General features: G+C 41.4%; 1 protein-coding gene across 1 annotated transcript; it reads left to right on the top strand.

Moving 5' to 3' along the window:
• Positions 1-1993: 1993 nt before the first annotated feature.
• Positions 1994-23412, top strand: ak9 (adenylate kinase 9; the record flags this gene model as incomplete). Its single annotated transcript, XM_080452769.1, has 34 exons — positions 1994-2086; positions 2872-2935; positions 3044-3096; positions 3190-3286; positions 3503-3615; positions 4353-4523; positions 4862-4972; positions 5227-5301; positions 5433-5534; positions 5759-5898; positions 6241-6563; positions 7264-7385; positions 7674-7824; positions 8603-8711; positions 8837-8922; positions 9146-9205; positions 9403-9582; positions 9987-10123; positions 11174-11374; positions 11460-11741; positions 11941-12059; positions 12321-12540; positions 13018-13413; positions 13891-14109; positions 14268-14481; positions 14595-14796; positions 18853-18999; positions 19177-19394; positions 20916-21112; positions 21309-21478; positions 21727-21825; positions 21992-22094; positions 22215-22329; positions 23204-23412. 34 exons carry the CDS (start codon positions 1994-1996, stop codon positions 23410-23412), a joined length of 5298 nt encoding a protein of 1765 aa, XP_080308895.1.
• Between the last annotated feature and the right edge of the window lie 984 nt (positions 23413-24396).

Genomic DNA, 24396 nt, shown 5'->3' on the forward strand with positions numbered 1-24396 from the left:
ATGCAAAATAAATGAATCAGCTATTTTAGAATAGCAGATCTACAAGCTCACAACGCGGCGTGTTGAGAGCTTGTAGATCTGCTATTTTTTTTAAAAACTCTTGAAATAAAATATGGCATATATGGAATTTTTTTTTTGAAACATTCTAACACAAATGCTCCCTGGGCACAAAACACTTTCCTGAAAATATTTGAGAACCAGTTTAAATATTATCATTTTGGAAGCAAGCCTAAATAAGCAAGCACACGTTAGAAACAAGCCCAAAAAAACGCAATTAACAACCCGCAACAACCTATTTCTAAAAGCAAATTTACAGAAAAAGAAGCTCAACGTCGCTTATAATAAGCCGACATGGCAACACTACTTATGCGCTCTCTTCAGCTGATACGGATACCGCGTACAGACAAAAAGGTGTGGGATGGGGGGGGGGCAGCGGGTCTGAGGGGGGCGGGTATTGCAAACCAGAGCTGTGTTGCCAGATGTTGTGAAAGAAATAAACCAACCATGATTATGAAAACAAGCCCAAAAGCCACATGCACATGTCATGAGCACTTTAAACATATGCATCGATCGGCTATTTGAAAATAGCCAATCTACAATCTCACAACGTCGCGATGCAACGTGTTGTGAGCTTGTAGATCTGCTTTTTTCAAACAAATCTTTAAATAAAAAGTGAAACATTTTGAATAATGTTTTTTAAAAACATTTTTAACAATACAAATATGGTATGGGGTCTCTGGCACAACATATTTTTAGATGGGGGGGGGGGTCGTGGACAAATATTAATTTTGGGGTCCTTAATGAAAATGTTTAAAAGAACCACTGGTAAACAGCATTACGAAACAAGCCCAAAACACGCAACCTGCAATACCGATATTTACAAGCGACTTTACAGAAAAGTAAGCCTTATAATAAGTGGACATGGCAACACTGATCCAGAGCGAATGCTTGTTGCAAGTTTGAGAATTATTGTCTTTTTAAGCCTGCCAAATTGCGTCGTGTCAATACAGTATTTAAATGTGTATTTCCTACAGTTAACATGTGTATGACTCATAGTGATAGTATCTGTTTTCATGCCACGTTACTTAATTACCTAAGTGCTCCTGGGTTTTAGTTTGCTGGTTACTATAGTTACCACCTTTGTCATTAAACTGTGAGCAACGAGGTTTAGATCTTGGTGAGCCATTCAACGTTAAAAAGCAAGGATTTGCTGGAATTAGTCAATTTATAGAGGTGAGTAACCTTAGAGACATTGTTGTGGCTACATTTCCAGCCTTATGTTAATAACGTCAGGTTATTACCCGTGTAAAGTCAATGACAGGCTCAGCCCCTAGCCCTAGAATGTCTGTGATCTTACATACATTTCATGTATTTGAAATACATGAAATGTATGTAAGATCACAGACATTCCCGGGCTATGACAGCCCTATAGCCCTATATGGTTGTGATATTCACTACAACGTGCATTTCAATGAATACAGGATAGGGCACTCGATGTAAAATTGGCTACTTTGTCCAAAATGTTGTCCAAAATGATGTGAAAAATGGTCTTACAGCATGTTATATAAAGTATAGGCTACATGATGTGAACATGCACAGTACATCATCATCAGACTTAATTTTATCCTAGAACTTCTTGTTTATGCCCCAAAATGACATATATACAGGTTTTGTAGCAATTTGTAGCAATTGTAGACATATTAGACCTTAATTGTTGAATGTTTAAGCATGTTCTAATCATGTGGTATACTTTACTTTACTTAAAAACATTTTCCAAATATTATTTTTTTTTGACATTTTGGGAAAAAATGCCAATTTAACACCGAGGTGCCCACTCTTCCTTGGTGCCCACCTATCCTGTTACCATTTCACTACATGACATGTAAATAATATCACAGCCATTCTAGGGCAGGACAGCCCGCGTTCGATCAATCCCATTTATGTTTGCTTCGAATTCTTAATTTCACTTTTGTAGAAACTGAAGAGACGCTCCATGGATACATATGTCGACAACTTAATCGAAGATGAAGCTGAGAGAGAGATTCTTCTTGCCAAGCCCACCTGTTTCATCATCGTTGGGAAGCCGGTATAATACATTCATAACAACCACTCACTTATAACATTCACTATAATATTTACCCTAACCTCAATCTATATAACCTAAATGTATACCATAAAATAGGAGAAAAGGGAGGTCCAGCAAAATGTCTTAATTGTTCAGGATTTTCCTCATCATTCTTCAGAAGTGTAAAGTAACTAAGTACATTTACTCAAGTACTGTACTTAAGTACAATTTTGAGGTATTTTTACTTCTACTCCACTACATCTCAATTGTATTGTACTTTTACTCCACTACAATTATTTGAAAACTTTAGTTACTAGTTACATTGTAGATTTTGATTATTATTACAAAACATACATTTACCACTTCAGCCCTATTTACATTTCGGTCATTTAAAAATAGCCGATCTACAAGCTCACAATGTGTGACACATTGTGAGCTTGTAGATCGGCTATTTTCAAAAGATTTGTATAAATGTTATACTTTTGAAAAGTTGTTAAATGGGACAATCTGCATAATAAGTACTTTCTACTTTTGGTACTTTAAGTACATTTTGATACCAATACTTTTGTACTTTCACTCGAGTAAATTTTGAATTCCGGACTTTTACTTGTAGCAGCGTATTTCTACATTGCAGTATTGATACTTTTACTTAAGTAAAAAATGTGAGTACTTTTTTACATTTTTTACTTTATATCTTTGTAAGGCACTAGGTCTCATCACAGTGCTTGAAGTGCTTCCTCTTTCTCTAGACACACACAATATGATCATGACCTGTGCTTAAAGCACATCTAAATGTTTTGTGGCAGGGCGTTGGCAAATCTACTTTGGCCAAAAAAATTGCAGAGTCCTGGCGGTGCATCTTGATTGATGGCAAGTACATTTATTATCACACCGGTTTCAACGTAGTGTCCATGTCCATGGTATATACGGTTGTAAATATGTGAACTATGTTTCTGAATCTGTTCTGTAATATTTCAGATACAGAATTGCTCAACACTCACATCAAAGAACAAACAAAGCAAGGCATAGAGGTGAGAATTGGCTGGTTTTTGCCCTGAACAACTGTACTTGCTTGTTGTATAGCCTGTTAAAGCCTCCTCCTGTTGTCTGTCTCATAATTTCAGCTCTTGGATATCTTGGTTGAGGGGAGAAGTATTCCAGAAGAGACAGTGTTCCAATTGATTACTAAAAGACTCCAGTCACCAGATGTTGAGCACTATGGTAAATACGGACACAATTCAAGTGTACCTGAAAATATTTGGTTCAGTACGCATGTATAATACCAGACATACCTGAATTTTCCAAACACAAAAAGAGGAAGTCCTGGCTGTGACTGACAGAAATAAGCTAGGACAGTAGTTATTTTTTTGTAACTGGAGTAGGCTGCTACGGCCTTGCTATTGCTTGTGTGTGATGGTACCTTGTGGCTCCCTGCAGGCTATGTGTTGAGCAGCTTGCCTGTCATGTCAGAAGAGTGTCTGAAGATAAATGAGCAGATTGAGCTGATCAAAAACCTCAAGTTGACACCTGATTTCATCATAAACATTAAGGTTTATAACACTTCTTTCCTTTTCCTCAATGTAGTGCACTGCATGATTTACCTTGTCCAGCTTTGTAAAGAAATTGATATTCTTTGTTTACATGTCTATGCTAGAGACTCAATATTGGATACCTGACCTCAAAAATGCCTTTCCTCCTTTGCCCATAATGTTAAAGTTTTAATTTCCACATCCAATTTCAGTGGTGTAAAGTAACTAAGTACATTTACTCAAGTACTGTACTTAAGTACAACTTTGAGGTATTTTTACTTTACTGGAGTATTTCCAAGTTTCAATACTTTTACTTCTACTCCACTACATCTCAGAGAAAAATATTGTACTTTTACTCCACTACAATTATTTGAAAACTTTAGTTACTAGTTACTTTGCAGATATAAATTATTACATTATGAAACATACATTAACCACTTTAGCCCTATTTTATACCTAGGCTATTTGAAAATAGCCGATCTACAAGCTCACAACGCGTCGCATCGCGACGCGTTGTGAGCTTGTAGATCTGCTATTTTTAAACGTTTTAGTAATTGTACTTTTGCTACTTTAAGTACATTTTTATACCAAAACTACTTGTAACAGAGTACTTCTACATTGCAGTATTGATACTTTTACTCAAGTAAAACATTCGAGTACTTTTTCCACCACTGTCCAATTTTAGCATGGTTGGTGATTTCAAGTCAACTTGAAAATTGGTTGATGCATGTTTGTGATTAAATCCCGCCTTCCACCAGTGTGCAGACAGGGACCTGATCCAGAGACTGTCAGGCCTGAAGCAGCATCCAGACACGGGGCAGGCCTACCTCAGAGAACAGTGGAACCCTGAGGAGGTGGACTCCAATAGTGAGGGAGAGAACAAAGACGAGGATGTGGGGGAGGATGAGGATCAAGGCGATGCTGAGCAGGTATCATGGACAGAACACAAACTCTTTTTGCCATTGGGTCTAACATTGCCTGTCAACAGTTTAGCAATATGTTCTCCATCTTGCAGTAGTAGCTGAGCTTTCAGTTGATTTCACCCACAGATATGAAGATCACCCATTACACCATGTTTTCTGAAAAATCCATACTTATTGTATACTTGAGTATTATGAGTCCATTTGTACAGTTGAATTAACATAACAAATGTATAAGCTGTGTACTGTAAGAGCTTCACTTGAATCTTTAGCATACTATTGAAACCTTTCCAATGAGTACCTCCCATTTACTGGTGTATGTGTTTGTTTTGGGTGTCTGGTGGAAGCATCTCTTGAGGAACATGATTGGCCAGATGGTGCAGCTGCCAGAGAATTCCACAGAGAATGCTTTGCTCAGGATCAACATGTACAAAAATACAGTGCTCAGACCACTTGAGGTATGTTCCACAGGGCAGCACCTCACAGTCAGCCTATCTGCCGTTTAAATCTACATTGGAAATCTACATTGGAAACTGTTAAAGTGGCTAGTGAACTGCCCCATTTCCTAAAATGAGTCACAGATTGAAAAAGTATCTTAAAGCTTAAAGCCCTTAATGTTCAAAAGATCATTTAGGCTACAGTAGTTTATAATTGGCCATATCAATAGGTCCTATGGGTTTTGGGGTAAATGAGTTGACTGCTCTTCTTTTAGGACTACATGGCTTACCATAACCCCCTCTACCTTTTTGAATTGGATGGCAATCACAGCCCTGAGGAGCTGCATATGGTAAGACAAACTATACTCTATATTATATACGTTGTAAATACATTGAGCTTTGACATGAACTGAGCAATATCTAATTTGTATCCATTCATTCTGCGGCATTGATGCCAAGCTGTTTACTGCTGTTTCTGTAGTATGTTATGTCCCGTCTAGAATCCTTAGCAGTGAGGAGAGTTGCTGTTCCTGTTCGCCTGCACCAAAATGAGGAGGAAGAACTGCCAGATGAGATCGGCACGGTCTGTGATCACTCAAAATGTTGCACTTTAACGTAATCCATGAACATGCCATAATAGGCACATTTAAACAGTTACAGGTTTGAGACAATGTGCAATGACTGTCAGTCAGGTACTGGTAGGATTATATAGTATCTAACATGCCATATCCTTGACTGCTAAAAATTCACTCTTGGTTGACTTGAAGTGGAGTGATCTTGAGTCCACTCCATATATTCCTTTTCCAGGAGGAGCTGCTGCGATTCATGTCCTCTACTAGGGCTGTAGCCCCTGGGTTCAGATGGAGGAGGAGCCGATGGGGTCGGACCTGCCCCATAGCTCTGAAGGAGGGCAGGACCGCCCACGGACTGCCTGAGTTCTCTGTGGGGTAAGTGATCTGTGGGTGGGAGGGTATGTGCTGGACTGTAGCTACATCAGATTAGATACTGTACATAAAATGCCACTGTATGTATATTTGCCAGACCCCAGGGGGTCTGCCTACAGGAGGCTTTGTCGGTCGGTCGGTCGGTCGGTCTGTCCCTCTTTTCCTACCCAGCCATTCAGATTTCAACCAGGTCTCCTGGTCTTGTTCATATACATTTGGTGGCACTGGCAGAAAGGAAGAATAAGGATTGGGGGCTGGAAACTAAGCTTAATTGACCTGGAAAGCGTCGAGTAATTTGTGATTGTTTTATATAGATTGAATAATCCCCCTTCAACCCCTGATCAGGTTTCAGGACAAGGTCTACATCCTTTCATCTGAGGAGGCCTATCATAAGTTTGCCATCAACCCTCGGCGTTACCTGCTGCCTCCGATGCCCAGGGCCCCCTGCAGGGTGTCCATCATTGGGCCCCGGCAGGCGGGGAAGAGCACGTTGTGCGCCCTTCTCGCCCGGCACTACGGCGCGTTAGTGCTGGACGTAGAGGAGTTGATGCAGCCAATTGTAGTGAAGATACAGCAGGACAGGCTGGACCAAGTGAAAGAAGACACAACCCACCTCGCCATAGAGCAAATTAAGATGAAGATGGAGATGAAGGGCAGTCAGGATTTGGGTGAGATAAGCTTTGTGTGTGTGGGTGTGTGTGTGTGTGTTGTGTTGTGTTGTGTTGTGTTGTGTTGTGTTGTGTTGTGTTGTGTTGTGTTGTGTTGTGTTGTGTTTGTGTTTGTGTTTGTGTGTGTGTGTGTGTGTGTGTGTGTGTGTGTGTGTGTGTGTGTGTGTGTGTGTGTGTGTGTGTGTGTGTGTGTGTGTGTGTGTGTGTGTGTGTTATATACATTTTTTTTGTGTTACAGGTATGTGTAGCATAATGTGCCTTTCTGTTAGCCTGTTTGTGTTTCTTACAACTTTCTTTTTAAATACCTTCAGGCATACGGTATCAAACATTCTTAAGAATTACAAATAACAATTTAGAAGCGGGTGGGAAACTAACACCATGTGTCTGTCTGGAAGTTATTGTTGAATAAGAGACCGCTGCTCAGCCTCGGTTTATATCGCTATGGAATCGGAATCTTGTTAGGCTAATAAAATAATTTAGAATTATTGTTATTTTGTTTTTGTGTTTTTTTTGTTTAGTAAGTAGCCATTTTAATAAGTGCGGTACAGTGAGCCTTTCATGGTTTGAAATTGATTTTACTATAATGACCGGCTCACTGTACATTATCTCTTACTTATCAGTGACTTTGACTGGGAAGCAACTTACTTTTCCATTTTATTAAAAAAAAAGGCAAATGGCAAATGCTTTCTCTTGTTTTCAGTGACAGAAGATCACCCAGAGGTGAAGGCCATAGTGATTAATGCACTAAGAGAGGCCAAGCAAATTAACACACCACCTCCCCTTGACCTGTATGCTGAGGTGTTGGAGAAGCGAATAAAAGAGGTACGACAGACACCTGCAGCTGGTGTGTGTTTACATTATTTAGGATATCCAAATCTTCTGTTTATGAGGTTGTGCCATATACCATATAGCATTCACAATAGCCAGCATAAGCTAAAGAAGTTAATGAAAGACTGGTCTGGTATAGCTTACAGTAAACCTTGTCATAGCAGGAGAATGTTGCTTGCCGAAAATAAAATAAAAATGTCACTGCAATCATCATACTCCAAAGTATTGTATACGTTTTGAGGCTAATTTGGTGCAGTCTCTAATGATCCTGACATCAATCAGATTGAGGAGGCTGATGGAGACGCAGAGATGAGAACAGGTTGGGTGCTGGACAACTTTCCCAAGAGCCACTCCCAGCTGGCTGCCATACAGCTGACCAACACTGGAATCATGCCAGACATCCTCTTCTGCCTCCAAGACAGTCATAGTGAGGGTAGGAGAAGCTCTGTGAGACAGAACAAAATAACCAAGAACATTCATTTGAAACTGCTTCTGGTGTTTAAGGTGCCGTAAGTAATATTAGTTTTTTGTTCAAACTTGAAATCTAAAATTATATTCTGATAGTAATCATTGCTATTGAGTGTTTGTTCAGTAACAGGGGTCTCCCCGTCTCTCCAATTCTAATAAAGAGAAAATGCATTTACAGGTGGGTTACCAATTCCATCCAATTAGAACAGAGAACCCATTTTCAGCTTCAATTGTATAGTGTTCCAATTCCAATGTTGTCTACTTATTTATCTACATTTTCTCATCACTTTCACACATTTTCACTTGTTTATCTTGTATCCTAGTACATTGAGTTCGCTCTCCTGATTGGATGAAATTGGTATCCCGACCTGAAATTGTATTTTCTGTTCACTCTGAGAAACTGAGAGACCCTGTTACTGAACAAACACTCTTGTCTATAGCACTGATTGCTACCAGTATATAGAGCTATTTTAACACTTGCAATTTAACAAAAATAATAATAATTATTATTATTATAATCACTTACACCACGTTTTAATTGAATTACATTTGTGGGATTCGCACGAAAATAGCAGATCTACAAGGTCACAAAGTGTCGCTTTGCCATGCATTGTGAGCTTCATGTAGATCAGCTACTATTTTTGGTGAAGAGATTTGGTGTAGAGGGGAAAAAGAGCAGTTCAACTACAGCACCAACCCCAGGCAAGTTGATAATTCATGCCTATATTCACAACCAACTACAGGAAGAACAGTTTTAAGGAGACTCTATGAGATGGACAAGGATTCTGTGGACATGGCAGTGAAAAGCAGGTTGCGGGAGGAAAAGTCTGAGAGGGAGAAGCGAGCCTTGTTGTGAGTGGTTCTGGATGATGCATCATGATCATGATTGATGACTATTAGAGCTTAATTCATTCAATATTTTTTTTTACATAATTATTGTTTGTGGTTACTGTATGTCACCTTGGTCTCTATTCTAGAAGTGGCAAGGAACAGCAAGCAGAGGTGGCAGCCAAAACTTCAGAACCCCAGGCTAAGCTAGAGACAGTGGCAGAGGAGACTGATGGTATGTGTCTGTCTGTCTGTCTGTCTGTCTGTCTGTCTGTCTGTCTGTCTGTCTGTCTGTCTGTCTGTCTGTCTGTCTGTCTGTCTGTCTGTCTGTCTGTCTGTCTGTCTGTCTGTCTGTCTGTCTGTCTGTCTGTCTGTCTGTCTGTCTCTTTGTTTTTCTCTGCAGTGAAGCAATGTAAAGACGTATTTTTAAGACGTATTGTAACTTTTTTTCTTGGCAGAAAACCTAGACGTGCCTGACACAGACAACACACAACGTTCTGTCACTATCAAAGAAGAAGGTGGGATTTTGTTCTTCATGCATTAACAAACATATTTGTTCTTAGCAGATAAAAAAAAAAGCTAAGTTTGGTTTCTCTATTTCACTCTCTCTGTCTCTCACTACCCCCAACACACACATCCATCCACACACACACACACACACGCACACCTTCCCTGCTTCCCTTTCGGATCACTGTAGATGTGCATTTACCTGAAGAGTGGGAGTTAGGTTATCCAGACAGCCCAGTGATGAATGACTATAAGCTACAATTGAAGCAGTTCATGATGGAATGGGAGAGCATGGAATCCTCTTTAACTGCCAGCAGCTTCTCAATACTGGAGATTGGCAGCAAGAGCCCTGATGACCTGGTGGGAGAGATGGTCGACCAGTTAGAGAGTGAGTGTACTCAACTGTAGTGTGTGTGTGTGTGTGTGTGTGTGTGTGTGTGTGTGTGTGTGTGTGTGTGTGTGTGTGTGTGTGTGTGTGTGTGTGTGTGTGTGTGTGTGTGTGTGTGTGTGTGTGTGTGTGTGTGTGTGTGTGTGTGTGTGTGTGTGTACGCATATTTGCGTGTATGTGCTTGAATGTATGACTTTTCATTTGTTTGCATCAGAGTCTGACAAACCGTAGATTTTTTCTTTTACAATTTTGTTTACAGTCCAAACATTTACACAGTATCATACTATAGATAGATACTAAACGTACTTAACGTACTTTTTCTTTTTAAATAATGATAATCTACCTTTCAAACTCCAATCAGGCAACGAAACTTCACATATAAACTGCTTTTACATGTTGTTCAGGGCCTTTCAAGCACGTGCCCTGGGAGCTGTCAGGTGTGGACCAAGATGAGGAAGAGGAAGATGGTCAGGCCCTGGCAGAGATGGAGAAGGCAGAGGAGGGTGACGAAGAGGATGAAGCAGAAGAGAGAGAGAATGAAGTCAGTCAAAAGAAAAACAATATTTTCCCTTCTATGACATTAATTCAAAACTTTCAAAGTTGAAACATTCTGTGCTCCGGCCGACACCCCAGCAAGGGGCCCATGACAAGCTCTTTTATTAGCACTCACTTAAGTCCTTTTAGCTCTCTTATTTATTTCATGACCCAGGCAGCAGTAACAACGCAGATGTTTCGGCCGGGGGCCGAGAGTAGGGGTGTGCCCATATATCGTCCCGCGATATATCGCGATACGTTTTCGTGACGATATGTATCGGTTTGGGGGGAAAAAATATCGTTTTTATTTTTATTTTTATTTTTTACAATAATAATAATCAGGCATGCAAACAGCCCCGAGGTGAAAAGGGTGACAACATGTTGGTTTTTTTCGGGTCAGGTGTCACACTATTGCCCTATTTGGATTCAAAACGGCTATTGTAGCTGAAAAGCTACAAGTTTGCATGTCTGAATAATGCAAAAACAGAATTATTTGTTTGCATTAGCTTTTTTTCTCCCCCATATATTTTCATAATAAAAAAGTGCGTATCGTATCGAAATCGTATCGAAGTTGTGAGCCCAATATCGTATCGTATCGTTTCGTGAAATTAGTGTATCGGCACACCCCTAGCCGAGAGTGTAGTGGGCCCTACACAGGTTCAGAGTTAAATTAACATTCAGGATTTTGCAGTGCAGGCTCAGCCAGGAATACTTTTCTATTGTAGGATAGGATGCACTCAAGATCAATAGGGCACCGGCAGTCACTTTAGGTCATCCGGTCATAACGGTGGTTACGATGTTCATGTGAGATATGGTCGGGTCAGCTTCCGTTAACAATCTGGGTTAACAGAAAACGCCAACCTTGGGCGGAGTTGGATGAGATAACTAAATACGTATATTCCATATGATGTAAGATGTCACACATGCAAGCATGATGTCCAAATTGGGAACGAAAAACAGGGGTAGGCACGGGATCATCTGATCCTTTTGTACAACTATTTCAACACTGGGATGATATCTCTCCTTTCCTCCTTTTTCTCCTTTCCATGAAATGCAGGATATAACAGCCACGAGATCACTGGGGGACACCCATCACTTCTGTCCCGTGGCCTTAAAAGAACACAACGTCCTGTGGTCCTGTACAGAAGAGATCGCAGCAAAGTACCGCGAGAAGTCCTACCACTTCTCCAGCCAGGAGGCCAGGGAACACTTCCTTCAAAACCCCACAGAGTTTGTGGCACAAACTGATCTGCTCAAGGTGTGCGGACAGATATGCAACAAAACATAGAACAGAATAAGACAAATCTGAAAAGATTTCTAACTCTTAACTTTTTCTACCCAAGCCTCCTGCCCTGCGAGTCATTTTGCTGGGTACCAGAGGGTCGGGCAAAACCACCCACGGCGAGTGGCTTGCCCAGCAACTGGGCATCTTCTATATAGACTTCAGGGAGCAGCTCCAAGAGCTTATCCTAGCCAAGACACAGAGCCGCGTGCCCTGTGCTGATGAGCTGGAAACCCCAGAGGACCCTCCGGAGGACCTCGACGCCCTGATAAAGGAAGCCAAGGCAGAGGATGGACAGGAGAGAGAGGATGCCCTGATCAATGAACCTGAGACTGAGGCAAAGGTTAATTTTGATATCCTTCACACTGTGAGCTATGACACTTGAAACTCATTCCTGTTGCCACTGGGAGTTTGAGAGTTAGAGTGTGTGTGTGTGTGTGTGTGTGTGTGTGTGTGTGTGTGTGTGTGTGTGTGTGTGTGTGTGTGTGTGTGTGTGTGTGTGTGCGTGTGCGTGTGTGTGCGTGCATGTGTGCGTGTGGCAGGAAGTGACACTGACCCAGGAGGAGGAAGCCATCAAAGCCTACCTGTCTGATGGTGATTCATTGGCCCCTGAGATCCTGGATAAGTTACTGTCAACCTACTGGGAACAGGAGCCATACAAGTAAGTTACCCTTTCATCCTCCACCCAGCATCTTGTGCTCCTTCTTAATGAATGACCTCCCCACTCACTCCTTTCTCTCACCTCACAACCCCTCTACACCCTTTGTTTACTTACGTCTTTCTTCATGCATTTTGCACTTCGTACTCATGTGTTTTTGTGTGTGAAATATAGCTACAGCCACTTCTGGCTGCACGTCTCTCCCTCCCCCTTCCTTTTGACCTTGACTTGTATATGCCCCCACCCCCCCCCCGCCACCATCAGGTCCACAGGTTTTATCCTGGAGGGCTTCCCCCGGAGCGCTGACGAGGTGAGCTATATGGTCCAGCGGCAGCTCTTCCCTGACGTCGCGGTCGTCATGGCGGTAGAGGTCGATGACATTGTGAGGCGCCTGCTGCCCCCTCGCCTGCAGGCCTGGAGGGAGCGACGTGACCGCCGCAGGGCACAGCTCCAACTCCTCCGTGACCTACGACACCAAATACGGGTGAGCGCTTTCTGCTTCAACCACCTTTAACCACGTGAACCCTAGCGTCCTTATTCTGGGCATCTCATGATAGTCGAGCATTCTGTGAAAATAGCTGACCTGATATTTTCGGCTAAGAGATTTGGTGTAGAGGGTAAAAACATGTAGAGGGTAAAACATGTTTGTAGGAGCCAAATGGGTGAAAAATGTCAAATGGATTTATGTGACCATGGGGTGGCGCTGTTGGGTATATAAGCATTAGATTCACTGTCACGAGTGGGAGGTTTGACTCAGAAGGGCAAATGTTTTTTGACCGCTGTTATAATCGCTGCAGCGCGAAATGTTTGGATGAAATGTTTGATTCATGTTTGGAACCAAAGGATACTGTTTTGCACGTGGAGTTAATAAAAGACTGCATCAAGAACTGCCTGTGTGAATACGGTTCACGTGGTTAAATCTCTGCTCAAGAGATCACAAGTCTGTCCTTTTCTGTGATAGGAGGAGGCCATTGCCAAGAGGAGGGCTGAACTCATGGCCGAGCCAGCCACTAAATCATCAAAGGTAAGCAAGGTCATCCTAACTACCTTCATCATCCTCATCGTCATCTACATAGCCTTCATCTGTGTAATTTATTCTCCTACTGACTGTGCTACCACTGCCTCTACAAACTCGCAGCTGAGGGATGATCACGATGAAGATGACGAGGAGGTGGACATAGAGGGTGAAACCAGGGCGGAAGAGGTGGAGGCCATGCTGCAGTTTGAGTTCCCGCCCGAGGAAGAGGAAGACGACGAGGAGGAGAGTGAAGAGACAGAGGAAGCGGCTGTTGAGAGGCTGGAGATAGAGATAGGAGAACGCTTTGACACAGACGACAACAGCCTCAGCAGCGTGACGGTACTAAAATACACATCCACCCATACCTCACCATCATTTACAGTCATTTACAACTTTACACCATAGAGGGACATGCACATCTGAGAAACAACTGAAGCGCAAGCTGGTGGAGTTTCCATCCTCACATCTGCAGACTATTTTAGCCTCGTTCATCATGCATGTACAATGCTTTCACATGCTCTAGTCTACACTATGCTATGCCTAGTCTACACTATGCCTAAGTGGACAGGTGTTGAAAATTAGCACTTGTGCTATATACACTGTAAACAATGCATCTGGTTTCGTCCAATGTAATTGTGATGTCCATATCAACATCATTTAATAAACATAACATTAGAGTTACATTTATAATTTAGTACAGTTTTAAGTGTATTTCTACACACAACATGTGGTCTGCTATTTTCAGGCAACACTCCTCAGACAGAATGAACGACATTCTTAATTTACAATTGTATTCGTTTGTTCCATTATCTCCAGGAGCTCCTCAATGAACAGAACATTCCCAAAGTGTCTCTCAATGCAGCACGTAAGCCAAGGATTGTACGCTACCAGCTGCTGCAGAAGGTCCAGCCCCTGCTGACCAACAGGGAGTCACTCTTCCAGAAGTGCAAGCCTATCAGCTACAGACTGGCGCGTAAGCTGCTGTACTTCTCCTACAAGGTCCACAGTGCCTTTGGCTGCTGGGACCCTGTCATGGTGAGACATGAATTAATAAAATAACACATACCAGACAATTAAAATGCTAGTAACATATTATGTTTGTTGTTTGCTAATCTTTACCCCAATGTTATGTTTGCTGAGCACTGTACGTTTACCCCATCCTCCCTCCACGTGTCTCCCACCTCTCTGTCTAGTACGCAGAAGGAGACCTGATCCAGCATTTGCGTGGGCCACTCCATATGGCACACGCATTACTCTTCCACCAGTATATCTACTTTTTTACATCCAATGAGACTCGTAACACATTCATGCTAAACCCCATTAAGTACCTCAAGCAGAGAAAGCCCAACCTGCCGCTCCCCCTCAAAGTGGCTGTCATTGGACCGCCCAAATCTGGAAAAACCACAGGTCAGACTGCCAAAACATAAAATTAAATATTCGTATTTTCTTGTAATCAACTCTCTAGTTCTCTCTTTCACTGACTGCTGTTAACACCTTTTTGACACTTTTTGTCTTTCCAGTGGCACAGCAGTTTGCTCAGGAGTACGGTTTGGCGCGGCTGTCCATCGGTGGCGTGATGCGCATGGTGCTGAACTCTCAGGGGCACACAGACCTGGCAGTTCAGATGAAGGAGCTCCTCTCCAAGGGCCTTGTTGTGCCTGATGAACTGGCCATTCGGTGCCTGGAGGTGGCGCTCTTGGGCTTGGTCTGCAGCACTCACGGGTAAAACACCTAGGGGGAGGAGGAAAGGGACTGGAGTTATTGATGATAACAAAGATTCTGTACATGTTTATCCTGTATGTTTAGTTACTCCAGAACAAGACAATACCACTATTAGTAGAGCGGATAGTAGGAACAATCGTTCACTTTGTGATACAAGCGTGAAAATTGGCATGAACATTCCTTTAGGTCAACTCTTTGACTTTTTTAATCGAGCCACTCAAAAATCCAAGATGGCGGCCATTTTTCAAGATGGCCGATACCTTAGTGGGCAGTTAAGTGATATGATGGTTTATTTGGTGATACAAGCATGAAAATTGGCATGAGCAGTCTCTGTGGGTCACTTGACAATACGCCACCCACAGCTACTTGAAATTTCAAGATGGCGGCCATTTTTCAAGATGGCCAACACTTTAGTGGAGCATTTAAGTTATATAATGGTTCATTTGGTGATACAAGCATGAAAATTGGCATGAGCAGTCTCTGTGGGTCACTTGACAATAAGCCACCCACAGCTACTTGAAATGTCAAGATGGCGGCCATTTTTCAAGATGGCCACCACCTTAGTGGACTAGTTAAGCTTAAGAAATCATTTAGTTGGTGATACAAGCATGAAAATTGCCATGAGCCGTCTCAAAAGGTCATTTGACAAGAAACCGCCCACAGCCACTTGAAATTTCAAGATGTCAATCTTTAAATGATACCTTTTCTCATAGAAATGTATTGGGTTCCTCAAAAAGCTCTGTCAAGAGAGGTTGTTTGACTGTGTTTTGTCTGACTCCTCGCCCACGACCTGTCCAGTTTGGTAAGACCTGTCAGGAGTTGCCTCCCACCGGCATAGCTCTCAGGGTTCACTGAGGTAGGCCTAAACAAGCTCCCTTACCACGACAAGGTAACAGTCACAAGGGAGGATATATATATATATATATATATATATATATATATATATATATATATATATATATATATATATTGTTTTTTTTAAACTACTAACTAAAATACTAAGGGGTGGGGAAACAAAAAATAAGATGAATAAATTAGCACAGTTGTGGTGCTGATAAGCACAGTTGTGGTGCTGAACGGACAGTGCTCCAAAATTATGAGTAATGGCTAATACTGAATGGCAATAGCCACGGAACCATGACAAACGATACTAAGGAACTAAACTGAAAATGTGCTTCACTGTTAGATATGGCAGTGGAAGGCAGTGGAAGCAATGTTACAAAGTAACAACTGAAAATTACACAGTAATAGACTAGATAAAAAGTAAAACATGATGCGTCGATGTGACGAGGGGAAGCCGAGCCATAGGCCTCCACTTGAAAACACAGAGGACAACAGGGAATAACTCTGGCAAAATAAACATGCAAATAGGTTCTAGCAGGGGCAACTACATAGGCATGTGAAACTGAGTCCATATCTGAAGCAGTTACACCTTCCAGTACATGCCTTGGAGCACCCACATTTGGTCAACTCCCAACAACTCTCCGCAATAGGTGGAAGTGGAGTCCAGAAGACTTTCCACTTCTCGTCCTGTTCCACCCATCCCCAGTCAGATGGGCTCTGCATTTGTGGATGTCGCTTCAATGCCTGTCCCCACACGTATCCAGCCTCATAAGAAGCATGTTTGGCATGCTCTTTGAGTGCTGCTTGAGTTGGTGGGATCAAGTCATATTGTCTTTGCTTTCTGGCAAAGAGATCAAGCCTGGCCTCGTTCACAGTTGTGACATCGCTGGACCGGTCATACATTAGATCTTCTTGGCCTCTTGACATGGATATCTTTGGTATCTTCAGTGTCTTCAGCAGATGTAGATGCTCTCTTTTGGGCCCTTTCCAGCTCTGTGTTGTTGAACCTAAGTTTACAGCTTGAATTATATTTTGCTCTGTTTCTTGTCGATGTGCTTTCTATGCCATCACCTTCATCTAGTCGGGTTGGACTAGGTAAGATAGGCAGAGCATTGATCTTATGAAATAATGGAACATTTCTTGCAATGGTATCATAACCAGTACGATCGTGCTCTCTGTTGAATAAACTCGGCTGAATGAGTTTTTCCTTGGTGACCTGCTGACAAATTAAACATCTGTCCCAGTTAGTTTTCACAACTGTTATGATGGCTTCTGCCATGTCTGCAGCATAGGCAGAGGCCGAGGGTTTATCCTTTTACCACCTTTTACCAAGCACTTTGATGTATGGGATACAACTAAGTTCGTGCCTTAACCCTACACTTAGTTCGATCGTTCATCCAATGCCATTTAAATCCTGAGCGATCTGTACACCATCCGGTTAACTAAAACCCCATTAACCTTGGCTCGGCTCTCCCGTGCTGGCACAACCTGTCAATTCAGGTGCGGCTATCTAACTGTTTTGGGGTAAATTAGACAGCATTTGGGATACCAACTTTCAATTAGCTGACATTGAACCCCACTCTGAGTTTAACAGCAGTGATATATCACCAGTGTGCCCTGGTAGTGCAGATATTCACTCTTATCTAATCTATCTATGATCAACAAATCAACACAACTATATTGTGATGTGTTAAAAGTTGTTCTTTAGCATAATAATAATAATCGTATAATCGTCCTTAAAGAAAAAAAAACATAAATTTCTATGAGAAAATGTATCTTTTGAGGATCCAGGGGGCGGCCATCTTGAAAATAGAAATGTAAAGTGGCTGGGAGTGTTTTCTTGTCAAGCAACCCTTAGAGACTGCTCATGCCAAATTTAATGCTTGTATCACCAAATAAACCATTATATAACTTAATTGCTCCACTAAAGTGTTGGCCATCTTGAAAAATGGCCGCCATCTTGAAATTTCAAGTAGCTGTGGGTGGCCTATTGTCAAGTGACCCACAGAGACTGCTCATGCCAATGTTCATGCTTGTATCACCAAATAAACCATTATATAACTTAATTGCTCCACTAAAGTGTTGGCCATCTTGAAAAATGGCCGCCATCTTGAAATTTCAAGTAGCTGTGGGTGGCCTATTGTCAAGTGACCCACAGAGACTGCTCATGCCAATTTTCATGCTTGTATCACCAAATAAACCATCATATCACTTAACTGCCCACTAAGATGTCGGCCATCTTGAAAAATGGCCGCCATCTTTGATTTTCAAGTGGCTCGATTAAAAAAAACGATAAATGACCTCTAAAGATGATCTGTACCAAGTTTCACACTTGTATCACCAAGTGAACGATTCTCCCTAAATATTGCTTTTATCCGCTCTACTATATAACCCCAAAGTAGCTTATTTCCATAATGTTTTATCTCCTTTCATAAACATTTTCTTGAGCCTCCCTTATATCCTTGGTTTTATCTCTGTTTCAGTTTTTTTTTGTGTTTGTTGTTGTTGTTCATTCAGTTTTATCATTACTTGCTTTTCACTTTCACATTTACAATGCACTGTCCTGCCTTTCAATGTATAGAATGTGCTAAGTTTGATTGACTGGTTGGTTGGTTAATTGATCAATACAGGGTCCCCACGGTCATGAAATTCCTGGAAATATTTTGAAATTGAAAAAAAAATAATCCAGTACTGGAAAAGTTTGGGAATTGATCAAAGGTCCTGGAATTTATCAAGGGTCCTGGAAAAATATTTGGCTATGCATTGTTTTTGGCTATTGATTTTGTTAATACAAAACATTTTCATAAACATGTATAACATTACACGAAATATGTAACATAAGTAGTTTTTCGCCGAACGGGCTGTGTGATGGCATATATTATTTAAATAAAATAAGTCATACGGATGCCATAATGAGTCTTCCAGTGAGCTATGCCCTAATTTTGCACGAAATTTTGAATGAAATTGTACTATTCTATATTCTATGCTTTATTTTTGCTACACTGCCTATGGTTGGGCATTCTACATAGGAGTAAGAGACACATTATTGCGCTGAATGATTGTTATATAGGCCTGGAAATTGGGCTAAATATTCTGGAAAAGTTTTGGAAAAGTTTTGGAAATTCATTGCTAAAAATGTGTGGGGACCCTGTCAATAGGTTGTCTATGGAAACATTCCAAAGCTGTCTCTTCTTCTTCTTCTTCTTCTTCTAGCTATGTTTTGGATGGCTTCCCTGTGACACGTACACAGGCGGAGCTGATGGAGGCACGGAGCATCATTCCCATGATAGTAGTGGAGTTGTCAATTGACACAGTGGAGGTGCTGAAGAGAGGCCTTGTCGACAAGATGAAGCCCAACAAGTCAGAGAACACACTGTAACATCTATATCAGAACAGTTAGCAGGACTGCTTATGTGTTCCATAGAATTCACTTCTTCGGACATCATGTCATCAACACAATTCAATTTAAAAATCATAAACATACAATGTACTATAAACTATACTGTCCCAATGTCTTTCCCTCCCCTCCATCGGCAGGCCTCATCTGATGCATGACAGCCCTGAGATCCTCCACATCCGTAACTCCCACTACAAGCAGGAGGCGGAGGGTGTGAGGAAATACTTCCGACAGCAGTACGATAACTGGGTCCTGCTAGACGGATTCAGGAGCAAATGGTGGGTGTGGAACCACGTTATAGAGGAGGTTCGCGTCTCGATGAAGCACATCTACAGCTACCTGGAGAGAAACCGCAGTGGTAAGTTATGAAGGAGCAGAACATATTGGACCACACACACATACACTACATATACTGTAGGCTACATCTGCCTTGATGTCGGGTCCAGCACAGCAAACGTTTAATGGTCCCACAGATAAAAACATCTTCCTTAGCAGCTCCATTGGTCAGCATTAATGTACAATCTGCATTCCAGAAATCTATTCCTTTCTATTGTTTGAACATCTTTAAACATCCCCAGACTCATATCTTTCATCTTTGTCTCATGCTTGACTCTAAATGACTCAGTGGCAGTATGGTGAACATGACTGGAGTTTATAACATGTAATTAGTGGACAATTATTAATTCAACAACATATCCTCATGTATGTTCTACTACAAAGCTTTAAAGGTATCATGACATTCATTTTCACTTTTTTTATTTTCAATGTTTTATTTGGGGTTTTATGACCTCAATTACACCCAAAAAACCTGAACTTAGAACATTCAGTGGATTTTCTGTGGTCTGGGGTTTTCTGAATAATTAGGCTGAAAAGTAATCTGAGCTTGGCCCTTCGACAGTGAGGTCACAGTAAATTAATCCCGCCCACTCTCCTCCTCGCCCCTCCCCTCCCCTATCCTTTCCTTTGGGGGGGGCGGAGCAAAGGCGATGATTGACAGGCAAAATCCCTCACCAGCGACACCCGCAGGCAAAGATTTCTTTTTTCATTGCAGTTGAAAAGGCTTTAGAAATGTGAGAGAAAAACACCTGCCATTGATCACTGGAATGGAATTTTCACTTAAAGAGGTGGTGCCATGTTTTTGCACTTTTTCTGTTTTTCATGTGTCTATGAGGTTGATAGAACTTCATTAAGCCCCCCGGTGGCGTTTTTATGGTGTTTTATGTCTTCTCTGACTATTTGGAGTTTTTTCCTCGAGGCTGAAACCTTGAGGGTCAAATGTGCCAATAGAGAAACAGCGCTTTAGTGACATCACAAAGCCCACACCCTCCCCCTCATTATCATAACACAACAGGTGTGGGCATGAGGAGGAGGAGGGACTAGGACAGGTGGGTGGTGCTAAGGTGGTGGAGGAGGTGCTAAGGTGAGAACCAGGTATACTTAATGCACTGGTGGGTGTGTCTACATAAAAACAACATTTTAACACTTACTGTACATTTTTTTTTGTTGAAAAAAATCCTTACATAATAATAATACCTTATGATCAGGTTTTAGGGTTGAAAAATATCATGGCACTCCATCTTTAAAACTTTTTGTACACTTTTGAAGGACCAGGACAAAGACTTTGAATGTGGTGTAAAAGTGAATGTCATGAAAGCTTTAAAATGGTCATGAATTAATGAACAGTTCTTAATTTCTGCCATTTAGCAGAACATCCCTAACGTTAATTAACATTGTAATCTACATCTCAATGTCATAGCCATGTAATTGTATGTCCAAAAGTAATACCATCATTGTGCAAAAACATTTAACAATATTGACCAAAATATAAATATGTTTATCTCTGTTTAACTAAGAACTATTAATTGTGTTAATTTTGCAGGCCAGGCGGCTTGCATTGATAGGCTGTGCATCACCCCCAAGGAGCTGCAGTCTCGACTGGGTGAGTTTGGCCACTATTGCCCAGTCTGCTTGGCTCTACACCATCACCTAGTGGATTCTACAAACGTTGCATCCCTTGCACTGGCAGCTGAGTACAAGAGACACTACTACAGGATGTGCTGCAGAGACCACTTTGAGGTGATTGTCTAGAGACTTCATTTAAAAAACACAAATTCTGTAGTGAAACTTAAATCCAAGTCAATTATTATTCATGAAAACCCTAATGAGAGGGTTACACTAGTTCTATGTTATTTTATATGATGTGTTATGATTAAAATAACATCAAAGCACACAGTAACCTATTTTTCCTAATATATTCCCCTATCAACCACAGCGGTTCATGACCACTGCAGATCAGTTTGTGAGCCCAGGATGCCCATACCCACTGCCCCCACCCCACCTACTGCCCAGAAAGATAACTGTAGTTCAGGTGAAGAATCGCTTCCCACAGCAGCTTGAAATGAAGGGTTTCTGCCCTGTTACTTACCTGGATGGAAAGCAGAGGTATGCTGCAACACAGTCCACAAACCACTTCTCTCTTGATAGAAAGCACAATGACAAAATATGATGATGCATATAAAAAAATAAACAACAATACACTATATCATTCTACGAACATAAACAAACCAAATCAATATTCGAACAAATATTTGTGTCTATAAAGGTCTGTTCAATTAAGCCACACACACTAAGCAGTATGCCTTTAAGGTGCAATGTTTCATAGTGTTAATGTTAGATTTACTTCTCCTCAGATACGATGCCCTGATTCGAGGAAACATAGAATATGCTGTGGAATACAGGGAACGGATTTACGCATTTGAGACAGAGCATAAACAGGACAAGTTTCTCAGGTATGGAGTTGACTCTTACAGTAGTTCTTGGCAAAAAAAAACAGCTATATGAAGCCTATTCATAAGGAGCAGGTGTGATGCTTGTCTCAAGTGTAATAATTATGAAAACCACAATGACTAGCATGCTTTAATGAAACTAAGTGTTCAATCTATACATTAAACACAGGCTGCCTGAAACCTACTGGGACCAAAAGCTACCCATTAAGCTTCCTCCCATTTGTGAGCCAGTGCAGCTTACCTCCCTCCCAATGCTGGGTTACTTGCAACAGGTGAGACTTGCACTCAATGAATACACCTAAGGCAAACAACTTCTTAATGTCATTGCTTAATTACAGCATGCTTCTGAGACATCCAGCTGAAGTGATTTGTCTCATGTTTTTTTATGACAGGGTGTTGCAGAAGCAATCATCAAGGCCATGACAGCTGTTGGGCGTCGCAAACCAAAGTATCCCTATATGAGTGTGCAAAGATCAGCTCTGCTCTATATGGCCTATTACCTGAAAGGTAAATGAGACCATCTCTTGGGTCCAAGTCATGTGTCATTTAACAATTTGCTTAAATGTAGTTCAGCAGTGTGGTTTTCCTTAATTTGACCAATATTTCTATTTGCTCCCAAACAAGATATCTTGAAAACTACTGGTTGGGTTGCCATGAATTTGTCATGCTCCCTAGACTAGACGATGACCCCTACTGAATTTGGTGACCCTGTGACCGTTCCTCTAGTAGTGCCACCCACAGTCCACATTTTCCACTTGGTCTGATTAGATGTTGGGAACAGCAATGCATTTAGGTCCTACTAGTGAGGCTTTTAGACTTTTAATGCCCAATTTGGATGCAGGAACAGTGGGCACCTGAGAACTCTGGGCACCTCAATGTTGAAGGTTGGAATGTTTGTAGACATTAGAATATGTGTTTTTGCAGTGTGGAATAATACATAGTTTTGAAAAGGTTGTTTGCAATGTGTGCTGTGTCTTGAGTGAGCAAGTGCAAAGCAGTAGCCTATACTCTTTAGTATGGTGACTATTGCCTTATTATGGTGGTCCTGTTGCGCCGTGTTATGAGCATAGTCTTTAATCCACCATTATGATTGATTTCAGATCTAAAACCCAGACAACCAAATGGTCCCATATGGGTCCATTTGGCCAGTATTCCAGAAAATTGACACTGCTGGTGTGATTGGGCGTTAGTTCTTTTAAGGGGGAGGTGCAGTATTAAACAGCGCATATGGCTCCGGATAAATGTTTTAAATTAGTTTGTGTTTCTCATTACTTTTCATCTGAGGTTTGCTAAATAGAATTAATTCCCGTCTTGCTTGCTTCTCTAACAATCTTGCTCATCTTTGTTTTCGCTTTTATCTTTTTCTCACTTTTCTCCACAGCCTTCAACCATAAAAGCTCAGACTACGTCCATCAGAAGTACAAGAAGAAGTTAGCGTTGTTTGAAGAGAGTTGTGAGCTTATTCCCTACCTGGCCAACAACATGACCAGGACCTTCAGGCATCCTAGCTACCATCCCATTGACTTTGAGTTTAAGTTGCACAGATTCCTCTCATTAGGTGACATGCCAGGAGCTACTGGGATGCTGTGACAATTAAATTATGATACAGTATTTTACAAGATGTAAGGACGTGGAACACTTTGATAAATACTATGTTGTAATAAGTAACTACTAAATACAAGTGATTAACGGGTCGACCCGCGGGTTGGATTCAGGTAAGCTGCTTCAGGCACAATTATGTCAGGGCAATTATGGTCTTGTTGGGTAATTTTGGGGTCAGGTTGGGGTCATTGATTAACACATATTTTTAGAGTCTTGTGGGTCGGTTAGGTTTCTCATAATGGGCCGGGTGGGTCAGGTTCTAAAATACCCTGACCCATCACTAGTGGTAACCCAGAGAAAAGAAACGGGAGAGCTTGATGACGAAATCCCCTGGATAACCAGGGAATGAAAATTCCATCCCTCAATCTACCGACGTGTTTTTATACATTGGGACAGCAAATACTGTAAAAGAATAGCTAGCTTTATAATTGAACTCATTAAATAAATAAAGTTAAAACATGACTGGTCTTTTATGTTGGTGTTTTCTTTGTTTTTCTGGTCCAGCTCCAGACTGATGAGTTTACAATGAATGTAATTCCGGCTTTCACCAGATGCGCCCCGTCACCACCATCTATTTATTTATTGGGAACTTCCGACAGAATCGGCCACTATGCTGTGTGGAGGACCCTGTCACCCTCAGCTCACAATGTTTTATTTTTCGACAAATTCAAAGCTTATTTCACAGACGTTAGGCCATCAGTTTAACCCAAAGTCTCTGTTTGGCAAATATTAGCTTTGCTCAGATAACAATGCATTATGCACTAATCCACACTTGATTTATTTGATAGAGGTTGTGGTTGTGGGTCAGCTGACAGTTTTTCTGCCAACTGAACAAGCCACAATAACAGTCTCGTGCTCTCTAGGCCAACGGAAAGTAGGCACACATACATAAATTGTTTTGCAAGTAATCAAGACACTTTATGTTTATGACATGGTTTTATATACATGATATTCAGCGGAATATTTGCCATC

Source organism: Gymnoscopelus braueri (assembly GCF_963280865.1).
Source record: "Gymnoscopelus braueri genome assembly, chromosome: 16".
Taxonomy (NCBI): domain Eukaryota; kingdom Metazoa; phylum Chordata; class Actinopteri; order Myctophiformes; family Myctophidae; genus Gymnoscopelus; species Gymnoscopelus braueri.